At 42.0% G+C, this 17,035-nt stretch overlaps 1 protein-coding gene across 1 annotated transcript; it reads left to right on the forward strand.

Annotated features, from left to right (window-relative positions):
* The first annotated feature begins 10,349 nt into the window (after window positions 1–10,349).
* Window positions 10,350–17,035, forward strand: LOC139410691 (trichoplein, keratin filament binding). Its single transcript, XM_071156101.1, has 13 exons — window positions 10,350–10,456; window positions 10,682–10,887; window positions 11,151–11,361; window positions 11,486–11,542; window positions 11,797–11,865; window positions 12,202–12,375; window positions 12,846–12,958; window positions 13,088–13,154; window positions 13,250–13,422; window positions 13,528–13,609; window positions 13,731–13,916; window positions 14,054–14,197; window positions 16,746–17,035. Exons 2-13 carry the CDS (start codon window positions 10,688–10,690, stop codon window positions 16,776–16,778), a joined length of 1,509 nt encoding a protein of 502 aa, XP_071012202.1. The 5' UTR covers window positions 10,350–10,456; window positions 10,682–10,687; the 3' UTR covers window positions 16,779–17,035.

The following is a 17,035-nucleotide window of genomic DNA, read 5'->3' on the forward strand; positions in this document are numbered from 1 at the left end:
AGCAAGGGGGAGACCAATGACATCACATCAGACCAGCAACTCCTTGAAGTCTAAAAAACACAATTATGATCAAAACATGTTTTTTACCCATAAGTGTGTAAATTACTGTATTTATACTTAGGATATTGTTTTCAGCAGGAAAAGTTTTTTTTAAATAGCTGAAATGCCTCAGTCAGTCTCACAAGAGGACTCCACTTTGTTTTACTTCTTTATGGTATTGTGGTGTTACTCTAAATTCAATGAATTGGCTAATCACATGCCACGCAGATACAGCAATAAATCATCCTGACTACCACCAAAAAGTAACACAGTAGCACCCCCAAGTGGATAATAAGACAATTTGACCTGCTTTGTTCCGAGACATGTAGCCTACTACAATTCCTAAAATCTCTTGTGTTTTTGAGCAGGCACCAGTGAATTTCACAAAGTATGTACAAAACATGTTATTAAAGTTGATATGGGCACACATGATTAATAACAAAATCAAATTTTATTAGTCACATACACATGGTTAGCAGATTTAATGAGAGTGTAGCAAAATGCTTGTGCTTCTAGTTCCAACAGTGCAGTAATATCTAACAAGTAATCTAACAATTCCCCAAAAACGACCTAATACACACAAATCTAACAAGTAATCTAAAAATTCCCTAACAACTACTTAATACACACAAATCTGAAGGTGTGAATGAGAATATGTACATAAGTGTATGGATGAGCGATGGCCGAGCAACATAGGCAAGGTGCAGTAGATGGTATAAAATACAGTACATACATGTGATATGAGTAATGCAAGATATGTAAACATTAAAGTGGCATTATTTAAAGTGACTAATGATCCATTTATTAAAGTGTCCAGTGATTGGGTCTCAGTGTAGGCAGCAATCTCTCTGAGTTAGTGATGGCTATTTAACAGTGTGATGGCCTTGAGATAGAAGCTGTTTTTCAATCTCTCGGTCCCAGCTTTTGATGCACCTGTACTGACCTCGCCTTCTGGATGATAGCGGGGTGAGCAGGCAGTGGCTACGTGGTTGTTGTCCTTGATGATCTGTTTGGCCTTCCTGTGAGAGTGCTGTAGGTGTCATGGAGGGCAGGTAGTTTGCCCCCGGTGATGAGTTGTGCAGACCGCACCACCCTCTGGAGAGCCTTGGTTGAGGTCGGTGCAGTTGCCATACCAGGCTGTGATACAGCCTGACAGGATGCTCTCGATTGTGCATCTGTAAAGTTTGGGTGACAGGCCATATTTCTTCAGCCTCCTGAGGTTGAAGAGGCACTGTTGCGCCTTCTTCACTACACTGTCTGTGTGGGTGGACCATTTCAGTGTCTGTGATGTGTACGCCAAGGAACTTAAAACTTTCCACCTTCTCCACTGCTGTCCTTTCGATGTGAATAGGGGGGTGCTCCCTCTGCTGACACAATTCAATATAAAATTATGAACTGGTAATATTTTGTAAAAATATTCATTTGCAATATAAGATTAAAATAATGTATAATATCGTGCATAATTTATGCCCTGCATTTGAATCCTTTTCATACACAATTCTCATGACAATCAAGTGATACCTAAAAATGCATAACCAGAAAATGGAAACGAATCACTGACAAACAATACATTTTCAGTGAATTTAATTTTACTATAATGCTATACATTTACTATAATGCCATAGTGTTTTCATTACATGTTTTGACATATAGGCCACCAAACAAATAGGAATTCCAAAAGGGCAAGAAAAGGACATCTGGAGGCACCCGAATCAGTATTAGAAAGTCAATCAGAAGTAAAACTGAGAAATACAAAGGAAAGACATGCTCCATTATGGTTCTCAAGATAAACCCTCTACAATATATCACAGGGGTGTGTTCATTAGGGTACACCGTAATATGTTTCGCAAGAGAAAAAAGTGCCTTATGAAAATCAAAAATTCAACTCAAGAGGCAGGCATCCTGTAAAGTTGCACTGTTGGACAAAGACAAAGCTAGTGAGAGTTCACCCTCTCCCCTGTGTCAATGGCAGAAGGCAGTTAGGTTAACAATATTAGTGGCATCTCTCTATACTCACATGGCTTGATTCAGCCACTATAATTACACAAAATAAATCTGGTTTATTTATCATAATCAACACTGCATCACAATGTAATTCACAATCAATCATATTTATGAAACAGCCTAAAATGAAATGTCACCATTTGGTGAATTGATTTCAATGTCACTTAACATGTAAAGGTTATAAAACATTTCCTTTCCAACACATTTTTTAGAACACTTTAAAGACTCACTTATTTGAAACTTGAAACTTTTCAATCTTTTAAAACAAATCATCCCGACTTGACAGTTTACTCCGGCCGCTGCTTTGACTATACCAATATTAGTCTCCTGTGATATGACTGTTTCCGCGAGAGATTTGGTTTTGACTTCCTAAATGACGATTAGGTGAGATGACATTTGTATGATTACATCAATAATAAAGCATCTTTTATCAAATACAATCATGTTGATGTACCAATGGAATTAGATCTCGGCATTCATCTTGGTGTACATCTCATAGATGGCATCAGTGGCAGTGAAGTTCACTAGAAATAGTCGTATTTTGTCCCGGCAGTCCTTTTCCTTGACCTCTTGGACAGTGCCCTCAGGAAATCTGCCTTGTAGGGGGCTGCGAACACAGCTGCCTACAGTGGAAGACAGTCAAGTAAAGTCCGTTCAAAAAGGCAGACTTGACATAAGCAAACAAAGTTGACTGTTAGATCTAAGAGACGGTGACATCACTTGAATGATGGCCACCACTAGCACAGCTAATTACCAAGTGACTTCAAATTGGCTAAACCAATCTACCGGAAGGCTTTTTACCTGTTAAAAGCAGGTATGAGGGTTTTATAATAAGGACTATATAAATATCCCTCTATTTAAATCAACTGAATTGAAATGTCTGATACTTAATCAAGCTCATTATTAGATGCTAACGAGAAGTTATAAGAGGTTTGTATGTTCATGACAAGTCCTATAATGCATCATAACAGCATCCTAAAGTTTTAGACTCAAGCTCCAAAAATAAAACATTTGTCTGACCTCTTCAGTCACATTAGTGCCAGGGTGGCTCCCATTTTGGGCCAGCCTGCTCCATACAGCTCAAAATATTATTTAACCTGTCTCCTCCCCTTCATCTACACTGATTTTAAAGTGGATTTAACAGGTGACATCAATAAGGGATCAAAGCTTTCATCTGGTGAGTCTATCATGGAAAGAGCAGGTGTTCCTAATGTTTTGTACACTCAGTGTATATCCATAACATCGGTCTATTTGTACATTGGAGAGATCTCAGAGGACCAATACCACCACACTACAGGGGGAAAGTTTTGCACAGTTTTCTTCATAGCAAGGTGTAGACTAATTATTGTATAGTAACCTACCTAAGCACATTCGGTTTAAAGACTTCCAATGATCCAACAATTTGTAAGAATCTATTCTTTGCTTAGCCTTTTCTAATAGGAGAATTTGGCCAAGCAACTGCAATTTCCAACAGGCCATTTACATTGTAACTTTCCGAATGCACTCTCGTTCTAAAATTGATTTAATTTTTTATTTAACATTCCTCAATCTACACACAATACTCCATAATGACAAAGCGAAAACAGGTTTGGAATTCCTTAAAAATAAACAGAAATACCTTGTTTACATAAGTATCCAGACTCAAAATTGAGCTGATATGCATCCTGTTTCCATTGACCATCCTTGAGATGTTTCTACACCTGTGGTAAATTCAATTGATTGGACATGATTTGGAAAGGCACACACCTGTCTATATAAGGTCCCACAGTTGACAGTGCATGTCAGAGCAAAAACCAAGCCATGAGGTCTAAGGAATTGTCCGTAGAGCTCTGAGACAGGATTGTGTCGAGGCACAGATCTGGGAAAGGTTGGGAAAAAAATCTGCAGCATTGAAGATCCCAAAGAACACAGTGGCCTCAATCATTCTTAAATGGAAGAAGTTTGGAACCACCAAGACTCTTCCTAGAGCTGGCCCCCCGGCCAGCTGAGCAATCGGGAGAAGGGCCTTGGTCAGGGAGGTGACTCATAATGTAATAATATGGAAATATAGAACTGGTGGAAAAACAAAGATTAGATTTTAGGCCTATCCTCCCAAGAGCTTTGAAATTCCAACATGATATGGGCTAGTCACAACTCAATGTAGCAGTTATACATAATTGATGTGTGACTAAGTATAAACATTAAAATAACACTAAATCCAGTACACCATAATAAAATACATAGAAAACAAATTAACCATACATATCCTGTTTCTTGAGTTGATGAGGTCAAAATGAAAAAAGTTGGCCAGGAAATGTAAATGTCAGTTTAAACAATGAGAATGAAATGGAAAGAGAGTAATATCAACACCAGGGTTCACAAGGGTTTCACATGGCTAACTCAATACAATACCTTTGGTATATTAAAACGATACAGATGACAAAGGCCTACAATGATCTGGTTACTATTAAAGATTTAGCCATGTATAAATAATTTATCAAAGAATTATGTGTCTCCACTTTAGGCCCAGGCCTGCTCCCGATGCCCTTCTTTATGCAATGAGGAATCACAACCAAAGAAAATGGGCAAAGAAAATATTTGCATACTGCCGTAAATGTACTGTGTGTGGCATGTTCGGATGAGTTGCCCCAGCCGTGACTTGAACCCAAGTCTCTGCTACTGTCAGTCCAACACCACACCTGTTGTGCTCATAAGTGTATACACTGCCTGCCCTTGTCTTTTGAAAGATTGTCCCGTCCCACATTTCACTCTAACTTTAGGTCCTATGATCGTGCACCTGTGTTGGGGATTTGCTGTCGAAGACTACCCTTGTACGTTTCTCCCGCGGAACCCTTTTAACTTGTTCCCGATGGCTGCAACCGAGGGTCATCCCTCTTCTGGCATCAACGTAGCGAAGTCAGAGGGTTTATTCTAGGGTTGGGCGGTATCCATATTTTCATATCATCGTTGCACACAAGAATTGCACACAAGGGGCGCTAATTTCTTTAAAAAAATAGATTTTTTACGGTATTGAAAATTATACAATCAGTTTGTCTAAATACCCCAGTATCCCAGTGGAAGCTGCTGAGAGGAAGACTGCTCATAATAATGGCTGGAATGGAGTCAATGGAATGGAAACAAATCAAATTCTATTTGTCACATGTGCCGAATACAACAGGTGTAAACCTTACAGTGAAACGCTTACTACAAGCCCTAACCAACAATGCAGTTATATATATATATATATATATTTACATATACATACAGTGTGGCAAAAAAGTATTTAGTCAACCACCAATTGTGCAAGTTCTCCCACTTAAAAAGATGAGAGGCCTGTAATTTTCATCATAGGTACACTTCAACTATGACAGACAAAATGAGAAAAAAAAGTCCAGAAAATCACATTGTATGATTTTTAATGAATTTATTTGCAAATTATGGTGGAAAATAAGCACCACTCGGCCAGGTGTCTGACCTCCTCCCTATAGGCTGTCTCGTTGTTGATCAGGCCTACCATTGTTGTGTCATCTGCAAACTTAATGATGGTGTTGGAGTCATGCCTGGCCGTGCAGTCATAATTGAACAGGGAGTACAGGAGGGGACTGAGCACGCAACCCTGAGGGGCCCCCGTGTTGAGGATAAGCGTGGCGTCTGTGTTGTTACCTACCCTTACCAACTGGGGGCGGCCCATTAGGAAGTCCAGGATCCAGTTGCAGAAGGAGGTGTTTAGTCCCAGGGTCCTTAGGTAAGTGATGAGCTATGAGGGGACTATGGTGTTGAATGCTGAACTGTAGTCAATTAATAGCATTCTCACATAGGTGTTCCTATTGTCCAGGTGGCAATGGATCTGTGGATCTGTTTGGGCGGTATGCAAATTGGAGTGGGTCTATGGTCTCTTGGATAATGGTGTTGATGTGATCCATGACCAGCCTTTCAAAGCACTTCATGGCTACAGAAGTGAGTGCTACAGGTCGGTAGTCATTTAGGCAGGTTACCTTAGTGTTCTTGGGCACAGGGACTATGGTGGTCTGCTTGAAACATGTTGGTATTACAGACTCAGATAGGGAGAGGTTGAAAATGTCAGTGAAGACACTTGCCAGTTGAGCGCATGCTCGGAGTACATGTCCTGGTAATCCGTCTGGCCCTGCTGCCTTGTGAATGTTCACCTGTTTAAAGGTCTTACTCGCATCGGCTGCGGAGAGCGTGATCACACAGTCATCTGGAACAGCTGATGCTCTCATGCATGTTTTAGTGTTACTTGCCTCGAAGCGAGCATAGAAGTAATTTAGCTCGTCTGGTAGGCTTGTGTCACTGGACAGCTCTTGGCTATGCTTCTATTGGTGATGCCATTCCATTGACTCCATTCCAGCCATTATACTATTGTGGTGGCTAATTTCTGCATTACCAAATGAGGAGAGTTAAACTTCACACACCAGTCAAAGTTATACTTAAACTACATCTTTAATAATAAGATAGCACTGACTTTCAACGATTTGCCATTTCTAATTAACCGTTGATAGTGACAACACAAAAGTACAAAGATCTTTTATAGCCAAGATACACACCTCTCAACCTACATGACGAACCACAGATGGTCACAAGGTTAAGATTTTATAATGAGAAAGGAGTATCCTGTAGCCAGATAGCATTCGCTATAAATTATTGTTCAGTTTGGTCCCTGAGATGAGGTTCTCATCTCGTTCCTGGTACTTCATAACACAAAATAACCAACTCATCCAATGGCATAAATCAATTGTCAACTCTAGATACTCCCATCTCAAGTAAAACCCCTTCTTGACCCCTCTCCTGGACAAGCTCACTGAGGGGAGTGAGCCTCTATGTCATACACTATCCCAGGATAAGTGCAACATCAGAAAGGACATACAATGGTTCCAGACACTGCCATACACCTCCCCCCAATGCCAAAGGAGGGAGTGACTTGCTCACAGACAAGTAATCGGTTCCCCATTAATCACGCCATCCCTTCACAAGATTTAAGAATAGGTAAAGACACATTCACATATGAAGACAATGTTCCATCCGGTCCTCTTCCCTTTCTGATATTCTGCATAGCACCAGAGACATGTAAAAGACAGGCCTGACCTCTCCCCTCTCTGGGCCCCAAGTGACTGAGCCCCAGCTGAGGGAAAAGTGCAACTGCCAACACCAAAGTCCAAAGGGATGCATTCTAATAACAAGTATATCACATCAGCATATTATGCAGATAAGACATCTTAATTATTGTACACCAAGTCAGAACCATAGGATAAATTAAGAGGTGGAAATAGACCAAATTATTAGGATGAGGCACATGAGCTTACTACACAACATAAACTTAGAATTATTTTCTTAGCTACAGTATACATCATTTCCTGCCACTTTACAATTATGGAGCAGCATACAATACATTTTTGGACTCATCTCATTGTGCTGTGCTCACTTGAACAAGGAGGTGGCGCTGCTGTCCTTTGTGGGCAAATTTTGTCATCAAACTTTGCCATCGAAGTCTGGCATTTTCTGGATTTATGGTGCATTCAAGACAACTGGGAACTCTGAGAAAGAAAAAAAAATCTTCAGGTCGTAGCTCCAGAAAATCTTCAGGTCGTAGCTCCAGAAAGAGGCCAGAGTTCCCCATTTACAATTCAGAGTTGGATGAAAGTTCAAAACTTTTTTTCCCCAGTAGTAGCTCATTTTTCCAGAGTTCCCAATTGTCTTGAACTCACAGTTAGCCACTGATTCCTTCCAAACCACTTTTAGTTGAATTTGCGATTTCCAACTTGTTGTGTAATGTTCATGTCCAATGGCCGATGAGAACCGATACATTTTATCTATATTGTTTCTTCATTATTTCTCTTCATATGACAAGGATTAAAAAGGATTTGCCAGTAGATTGTTGACTTGATTCATGATGATGACTGCTAGTTAAGATATTGAAAGTATGATGATGTTGAAAGTATGATGTCCAAACAAAGCTACTGTAGATATAACGTGATTTGATATCATTTTGTGTGTGGTCTATGACCTTCAGCCTTCTTGGATGGGCACTTCTGATGTAACTCTATGGCAGCATCCAAGGGGCTAGAATGTTCTAAGTCTACCCTTAGACTTGGTGGTGACGTAGTGTCCCCATGAGTGACAGAACACTGAGCCAATCACGGCGCAAAGCTCCATATCTTCTGCTGGCTTGCACCACCACCACAGAAAGCACTGAGCTAGGCCGAAACACCTGCATTTTGGAGCTCCGTTCCTCAAGAAAACAAAGAGACCATGTTTGTACGCAGCTTTATTACCTCAATGATATATATACACAATTTTACGTTGTTTGCAAACTGATGTGACACGTACTAAAAAACATATTGTATTTTAATTTGATGTTTTGCAAAAAATGTGGGGCTCAAAACAGGTTAACTAGTGTCAGTGGTTGGCAAAATACAATACACCCAGCTGGTCTAAAGCAAACAAAGTAGAATTAAAAACATGGACCTGGGTTGTAGTGCTGCTTGTATTCTTGGCATTCTTGACATCCAGACAGCTGATGTTCTGAAAGAGCAGCAAAATCTGGATTCCTACAAATCAGCTGGGTTAGACAATCTGGACCCTCTCTTTGTAAAATTATCCGCCAAAATTGTTGCAACCCCTATTACTAGCCTATTCAACCTCTCTTTCATATCGTCTGAGATCCCCAAAGATTGGAAAGCTGCCGCGGTCATCCCCCTCTTAAAAGGGGGAGACACTCTAGACCCAAACTGTTATAGACCTATATCCATCCTGCCCTGCATTTCTAAAATCTTTGAAAGCCAAGTTAACAAACAGATCACAGACCATTTTGAATCCCACCGCATTCCCACCGAATCTCACCACATTCTTATCGCCAGACTCAATAGTCTTAACTTCTCAAATGACTGCCTCACCTGGTTCACCAACTACTTCTCAGATAGAGTTCAGTGTGTCAAATCGGAGGGCTTGTTGTCCGGACCTCTGGCAGTCTCTATGGGGGTGCCACAGGGTTCAATTCTCGGGCCGACTATTTTCTCTGTATATATCAATGATGTCGCTCTTGCTGCTGGTGATTCTTTGATCCACCTCTATGCAGACGACACCATTCTGTATACATCTGTCCCTTCTTTGGACACTGTGCTAACAAACCTCCAAACGAGCTTAAACACCATACAACACTCCTTCCGTGGTCTCAAACTGCTTTTAAATGCTAGTAAAACTAAGTGCATGCTCTTCAACCAATTGCTGCCCGCAACCTCCTGCATCACTACTCTGGACGGTTCTGACCTAGAATATGTGGACAACTACAAATATCTAGGTGTCTGGTTAGACTGTAAACTCTCCTTCCAGACTCACATTAAGCATCTCTAATCCAAAATTAAATCTAGAATCGGCTTCCTATTTCGCAACAAAGCATCCTTCACTCATGCTACCAAACATACCCTTGTAAAACTGACTATCCTACCGATCCTTGACTTCGGCGATGTCATTTATAAATTATTCCACAACAGTCTACTCAGCAAATTGGATGTAGTCTATCACAGTGCCATCCGTTTTGTCACCAAAACCCCATATACTACCCACCACTGTGACCTGTATGCTCTCGTTGGCTGGCCCTCACTACATATCCATCGCAAAACTCACTAGCTCCAGGTCACCTATAAGTCTTTGCTAAGTAAAGCCCCGCCTTATCTCAGCTCACTGGTCACCATAGCAACACCCAAAGTCTGGCATGCGCTCCAGCAGGTATATTTCACTGGTCATCCCCATAGCCAACCCCTTCCTTTGGCAGCCTTTCCTTCCAGTTCTCTGCTGCCAATGACTGGAACGAATTGCAAAAATCACTGAAGCTGGAGTCTCTAACTGTAAGCATCAGCTGTCAGAGCAGCTTACCGATCACTGTACCTGTACACGGCCAATCTGTAAATAGCACACCCAACTACCTCATCCCCATATTATTACTTACCCTCTTGCTCTTTTTCACCCCAGTATCTCTACTTGCACATCATCATCTGCTCATCTATCACTCCAGTGTTAATGCTAAATTGTAATTATTTCGCCTCTATTGCCTACCTCCCTACTCTTCTACATTTGCACACTGTACATTGATTTTTCATTTTTTCCCCCTATTGTGTTTATGTGTAACTGTGTTGTTATTTTTGTCGCACTGCTTTGCTTTATCTTGGTCAGGTCGCAGTTGTAAATGAGAACTTGTTCTCAACTGACCTACCTGGTTAAATAAATGTGAGAAGAAAAAAATGCATTCATCATTACAATGCCCTACTCATCGAGCTGTTTGACCCTTGTGAATCTCCGTAGTGTAACTAGGAAGGGATTTGGTTACTAAGCGAAACGGGAAGAGAGAAATCTAAGGATTTTCTCCAGCCGCAAACTAACATAACTTTGAAATTATATTTTGGAGAGGGAACGTTGACTGGTAAGCAATATGATGCAAAAAGTACTTTTGTAAAGACAAATGTCGATTAGCACTTTACGCTAGCTAACTTTTGTTAGGACTTTACTGATGGCGTCACATTTTGAATCTAGCTAGCTACGCTATCTACTGTAGCTAGCAAGTAACGGCTTCGTCCATTGCTTTTGTCTAACAGAAGCAGTTGGATCCGTTTCTAAATAGGTAACTGAATAGAGTTTTCCCATCTAGATCTATATGGCTCTACCAACCCTCTCTGCCCACTGGCCTAGTCGAGTTCGTTCTCTGGAAAGACAAATGGTGCGGCACTGCCGGCAGCGGGAACAGGAGGCATGTTGGCGGCAGCAATGGGAGATGAACTCGAAGTACTACAGACAACAGAACGTTGTAAGCAGTAAGCAGGCACACTGGAGTTCTCGTCAATCATACCAGGAGAGGTAGGCCTAATTCTCAAGGGCTGTATTGTTTGTACTTCAGAAACGGATAATTGACTGAGATACTATGATGGGAATTAGGCTATAACTAATTTCATGCTTAAAAAATGTCCTGATTCTCCAGTCGTATCTAGTATTGATCCAACTTTTCTTGTAGTGGCAATAGTTCAACAATGATAAGAACACCATCAGTAGATCTAATGGATGATACTTGAAAACCATTATCACTAGTTAATGGCTTATCTCCTTTCTCTCCCATCCATCAGTATGTCAGCATACCACAAAGAGAGACTGAAAGAGGAGAAGGTGGTGAGTCTGGAGAAGCGCAGGGAGCGTCTCAGGACCCTGCTCCAGAAGGAGCGGGACCAGCTTGAGGCTGAGTTACGGGATGTTGTCCCTGACAGGAGCACACTGACTAGGCAACTGGTGGACAAGATCGAAGACCTCCGCTCAGGCCGAGAGGAACGAAGGAAGAAGGTATAGAGGCACCAACCTCATCCGGTTTATTCCTCAAAAACAAATAAGATACACGAGCACTGAGCTGGCAGAGCGCATGACCATTGACATATGATTTTTGTTGTTTTACTATTCCACCACACAGCTAGCAGAAGAGCTGTTGAGGGAGCACTGGAAGAAAAACAACCCTGAGTTGCAGAAGGTTAGTGGCTGACGAATTGGAGGTTTAGGATGCCATGACTAGCCCTTGACTGTTCGTCACAACAACATGTGTTTCTTATTGGACAAGTCCTTCCCGTTTCAGTCCATTTGGTGCATAATGAACACAACACTGGTGACTAAGTGCTGTATAGTACAACTGTATAGTACACTTGATCTGGAAACCAAAGGGCTTGTGATGCAATTGTTCCATCTCGTCTGTGTATCGAATCCTGATTGAACTGTTTGTGTCTATAGGTCGAGTCAACTTTACATAAAGATCATGTGGTGAGCCAATGGCAGACACAGACCTTGGTGAAAAAACAGGTATGCGCTCAATGCTACAGCCAGTATTACCTTTTTGTCGCAGGGTTTAGTTCACTTCAGTTAGTGCGCTTTAACTCAGGTTTGAGTATTTAATTTCAAGATGGTCATTAGTATTTAAAGAGCATTCTTTCATCTGTGAGTACAGTATTATTTTATGGAAATAAACTCCAATTAGACTACTCTTTACTCAGGGTGAAAAATAAGACATTCCTTAAATGTGTGGATATCCAATGCTTATTCAAAATAAGACAAATAGAGTAGACATATCTTAAACTGATTATCATCGAAAGACAATGAAGTGGTAATCCAAAGTAATCCCTGCATTGAAACCTGCAGCATGAGGAGGCAGCCCAGGAGGAGAAGAGGCGCTTTGAGAACGAATACGAGACGAGTCGACGGGAGGCGCTGCAGAGGATGAAGCAGGCAGAGGAGAGAAGAAGAGGAGAGGACAGGGAGAGAGCCAAGGAGCTCCGCAAACAGATGGAAGAGCTCAAGCTCCGGGAGGAAGAGGTAAGCAAGCAGCTGTCGTTCAGTCTCTGGACACTTTAGTTCTGCAAAGGAGGAAAATGGTACTGTTAAACCATAAGAAGCACTGTACATGGTGTAGTGCATTGAGTAAAGCAAGACTATGGAGACCAGTCAGACGACATATTAATAATAATTTGTCCATTTCAGAAAATTTGTCTTGCATCTCATCTCAAACTCAACAGCATCACCACATACTGCGTAAATACATACAACAATATAAATCACAAGCAAAATACAACAAAAACAACACGTGGATACAGTCCATGGGGTAAGCAACATTTCAGATTCATGGGGGTGGCGGGCAGTCGTTTGTTTGATACTGGTGAGGACGAATGATTTCTGGTATTGGCAGCCTGTTGGTAAGACCTGGTAGTCCCGCATAAGCCTAATTTGGAATTGCACTGTAAATGCTGGTAGTGTGACTGAGCCCCTATGCTATCTCTGTTTCTCAGGCCAGGTGTCTGAAGAAGGAGCAGGAGGCCCTGCTGTCCCAGCGCTGGGAGGTGGAGAAGCTGGAGGAGGAGAGAAGGAAGGTGGAGGAGTGCCACAAGAAATCTGAAATGGGGTAAGTGACTCTCCCATTGGAAGAGTTCAGTCAAGGATGAAAACTATAAATAAACCATCTGGACTGAAAAACTGCCTCATGTCCAGTAGTTGTTGTTTTGTGGTTTGATCAAACTGTTTCCTTTCTCAGGCGATTCTTGACCCGCCAGTACCGCGCCCAACTGAAGAGGAGAGCCCAGCAGGTGCAGGAGGAGCTGGTTTGTCCGCTTGTTTTTTTAATTGCTCGGCTGTATGTGAATTGATACACCCTTCACCAGTGACCACTGCTTGCAATGCCTGTGTCGTTCACCAGGAAGCGGACCGCAAGATTCTGGCAGCCCTGCTGGAGGGGGAGCAGGAGGACCAGCGTCTGGAAAGCGTTCGGCGGGAGAGGGCAGTGGCGGATGCCGCCTGGATGAAGCACGTCATTGAAGAGCAGCTCCAGCTGGAGAGGGAGAGGGAGGCAGAGTTTGATGTCCTGTACCGGTCAGTAGAACCAATACTATCATGACTCCCCCTGCCAGTCTAGGTCTGACTATGGGGTGGAGATCTGCGTTTGTATTGTACAAGTTAAATTATTGGTCTTGTCAGGGAGGAGGCCCAGCGTGTTTGGGAGAAGCGGGAGGCAGAGTGGGAGAAGGAGAGGAGAGCCAGGGAGAGGCTTATGCAGGAGGTGAGTGGGTCTGAGGGGAAGGGAGGGTAGGACATGAGCAACACACCAAGGAGTGCCAAGCTTGCGTCTTTGTATCTACAGAAGACTAGAGAATCCAAGCGTCTCCTTTTCTCCCTGGAAGGTTCTGGCAGGCAGACAGCAGCAGCTGGATGTCAAGATGCGGAAGAACCGTCAGGCTCAGGAGGAGTCTCTGAGGAGGCGCGAGGAGCTGATCGAAGAGCTAGAGCTGGAGCGGCAGACCAGACGCCAAGAGAGGGAGGAGGACGAGGGTCACAGGACGGCTCGGATGCAGGAGATCAATGCACAGGTTGGCGGGGGCCTTCAAACTCCAATTCTAAAAGGATGTATGAAAGGCCTTGAACAGCCTGTGTTGACCTGGGTCAGTTGTTGACATGGGTTAGAGGATGAAGCTGTCTGTGGCTCATTGTTCTCTCTCCCCTGCAGGTAGAGCAGCGGCGTCGGGAGCAGTGGGAAGAGCAGCGACAGAGGGAGCAGATGGAGGAGGTGGAGAGGGAGGCCCTGAGGCTGCAGGAGGAGGAGCTGAGGCTGGAGACTCATAGAATGGCCCAGCAGGGCTACCAGGACAAGGTACTGAACCACGGTCCTGTTCATTTGGGCACACAATATCAACATTTTTACCTGGCAGCTATACAGATAACAATTCATTTGGAAAATATACTGAACAAAAATAAACGCAACATGCAACAATTTTTACTGAGTTACAGTTCATATAAGGAAATCAGTACATTTAAATATATTCATTAGGGCTGAATCTATGGATTTCACATGACTGGGAATACAGATATGAATATGTTGGTCACAGATACAGTACCTTAAAATTATAGGGGCGTGGATCAGAAAACCAGTCTATCTGGTGTGACCACCATTTGCCTCATGCAGCGCAACACATCTTTGCATGGAGTTGATTGGGCTGTTGATTGTGGCCTGTAGAATGTTTTCCCACTTCTCTTCAATGCCTTTGCGAAGTTGCTGGATATTGGCGGGAACTGCAACACCCTGTTGTCGTGTCTTGGCTATCATTAATGTTATGACAATTGTTTTATCAAATCAATTAACTATGTTTAATTATTACGTTGTTTAAATGAATCATCGCAACCATTAAAACTCATTAGCAATCTTTGGGCACCACAGAAAAAGTTTATTTAACGAGTTACCGTTTTCCGAATGAACTCTTATAGATCTCTTACGTTTTCATTAATTAACTGTTACCTTCTATCAGTCTCATTCTGAACACTGTTGACTTCAAATCTGCACAAACCCTAGTCTCCATGATGAATTAGCGATACACAAATTGGCGTAATTATTTATTTACTAACTAAATAATCACACCGAATTACATAAACACACGGTATAGTTATTGGTTACTAACACAATGCAATGAAAGGTCCCTAGTGGACTAAACCGTTATGATGGCTTGTTACACAGAATGAAAAGGGAGGGGAATGTAAGAAAGTGGGAGAAAAGACAAAGGACTTCACTATTGTACATAGAGCTGATAACTATGCTCATGGAAATACTATGCACATGAACGGCTGGCTGCTCATTCGAAAATAATTGCAATGTACATATTTACGATTGTATGCCTTTGTTGTCTCTGTGTTGAAATCGCCGGTCCATTTTCTGAAGAGTCAGTTGACAGAAAGTCTGGTTGTCCACCAGAGATCCCCCCTCCTTTTTAGTCGTAGCTTGTTCAGCAGCTCTGTTCCTTAGAATAGAGTGGTGAGAGGAAATTGTTCTTTGTTTCTTGTCTTCGGTCGAGTTTCCTAGACTATTTTACATATACAGCAGCAGACTGTGAATGTGTTGTCTTTAGTTTTGTAGATTTCTTAACCATTTGTAACATATTCCGCTGGCGCTGCTGGTAGCTGGTCTATAGAGTCTAAAGATTCGTGACGTCCGGTTCACACCGTCCACCTGCTTGGTCTCTTTTTTTAAAATATATTTTTTATTTAACTAGGCAAGTCAGTTAAAAACAAATTCTTATTTACAATGATGGCCTAGGAACAGTGGGTTAACTGCCTTGTTCAGGGGTCTCTATTGTCTAACCATTGCAACATGTAGCCACAGCTCCATGCTCTCTGGTCTTGTAGAGATTTTCTTCTCTGTTAAAAGTTTCTGAGTTTCTAGCCATTCCGTACCTTTCAGCTCACACTGTCGGTCTCGCTGGCCTAATATACATTTTGTCACGAGTCCTATTTAAGCACTCGGGGGGTAATGTCTGTGCTCACGTCGGTGTGGTGACTGAGTGGTTAAGACTTCCTATGAAAAACAATTCTCTCATTTAGAAGGCTAACATCACATTACATCTACTCACAAATAGTTTCATATTTCTGTCAGCTATGATCCTCACCCAAAAGGCAAGTCATGACACTGTCGTACAGATCCAGATCCAGAGCATCTCAAAAACAGCTCAATTTGTGACATGTCTGGTGAGTATGCAGGCCATGGAAGAACTGGGACATTTTCAGCTTCCATGAATTGTGTACAGATCCTTGCGACATGGGGCCGTGCATTATCATGCTGAAACATGAAGTGATGGTGGCGGATTAATGCAATTGTGTTCGTTGTCCGTAGCTTATGCCTGCCCATATCATAACCCCACCACCACGCCATACACGTGGTCTGCAGTTGAGGCCGGTTGGACGTACTGCCAAATTCTTTCAATTGACGTTGGGAGGCGGCTTATGGTAGAGAAATTATCATTAAATCTTCTGTAACAGCTCTGGTGGACATTCCTGCAGTCAGCATGACAATTGCACGCTCCCTCAACTTGAGACATCTGTGGCATTGTGTTGTGTGACAACCACTATTTTGTGTAAATATCATGCTGTTTAATCAGCTTCTTGATATGCCACACCTATCAGGTGGATGGATTATCTTGTCTAAGGAGAAATTTGTGCACAAATTGAGTCGCTTTTGTGCATATGGAAAATTTCTAGCATCTTATTGCAGCTCATGAAACATGGGACCAACACTTTACATGTTGCATTTATATTTTTGTTCAGTGTATAAGCCTATTGCGGTTGATTTGGATTGATATCTTACCATGTTTGCTCTTAATTGCTAAAGCACTTGATTAGTTTTGTCCCATATTCATACTGTCTTCCTCTCATAGATTCGTAGCAGACCCCGATCAGCCTGGACATGACGATCCTGTGAGGCCAAAAAAGACACAGCACAATCATGTGTTTTTATACACATTTGTACAAAAAGTTAATCTTAATGCGTTTAGAACTTATCAAGTATTCCAACACCATGCTCGTCAGTTGCAGAAAGTAGTTGTAGAGTTTTACAAAATGGTGTGTAAGGGATAGCGTTACAATCTTGGGTTTTATGTTTATATAATCTTTTTTGATTTAATTGTAAATTGTTTCATTAAAATAAATCACTGTTCCTTTCTTTGCA

Source organism: Oncorhynchus clarkii, chromosome 6 (genome assembly GCF_045791955.1).
Source record: "Oncorhynchus clarkii lewisi isolate Uvic-CL-2024 chromosome 6, UVic_Ocla_1.0, whole genome shotgun sequence".
In the NCBI taxonomy this organism is placed as follows: Eukaryota; Metazoa; Chordata; class Actinopteri; order Salmoniformes; family Salmonidae; genus Oncorhynchus; species Oncorhynchus clarkii.

Coding starts and splice junctions, on each gene's coding strand:
- LOC139410691 (XM_071156101.1), top strand. CDS start 10,688: ATGGCTCTACCAACCCTCTCTGCCCACTGGCCTAGTCGAGTTCGTTCT. Junction 12,376..12,845: donor TCAAGCTCCGGGAGGAAGAG/GTAAGCAAGCAG, acceptor TCTGTTTCTCAG/GCCAGGTGTCTGAAGAAGGA. Junction 13,917..14,053: donor TGCAGGAGATCAATGCACAG/GTTGGCGGGGGC, acceptor TCTCCCCTGCAG/GTAGAGCAGCGGCGTCGGGA.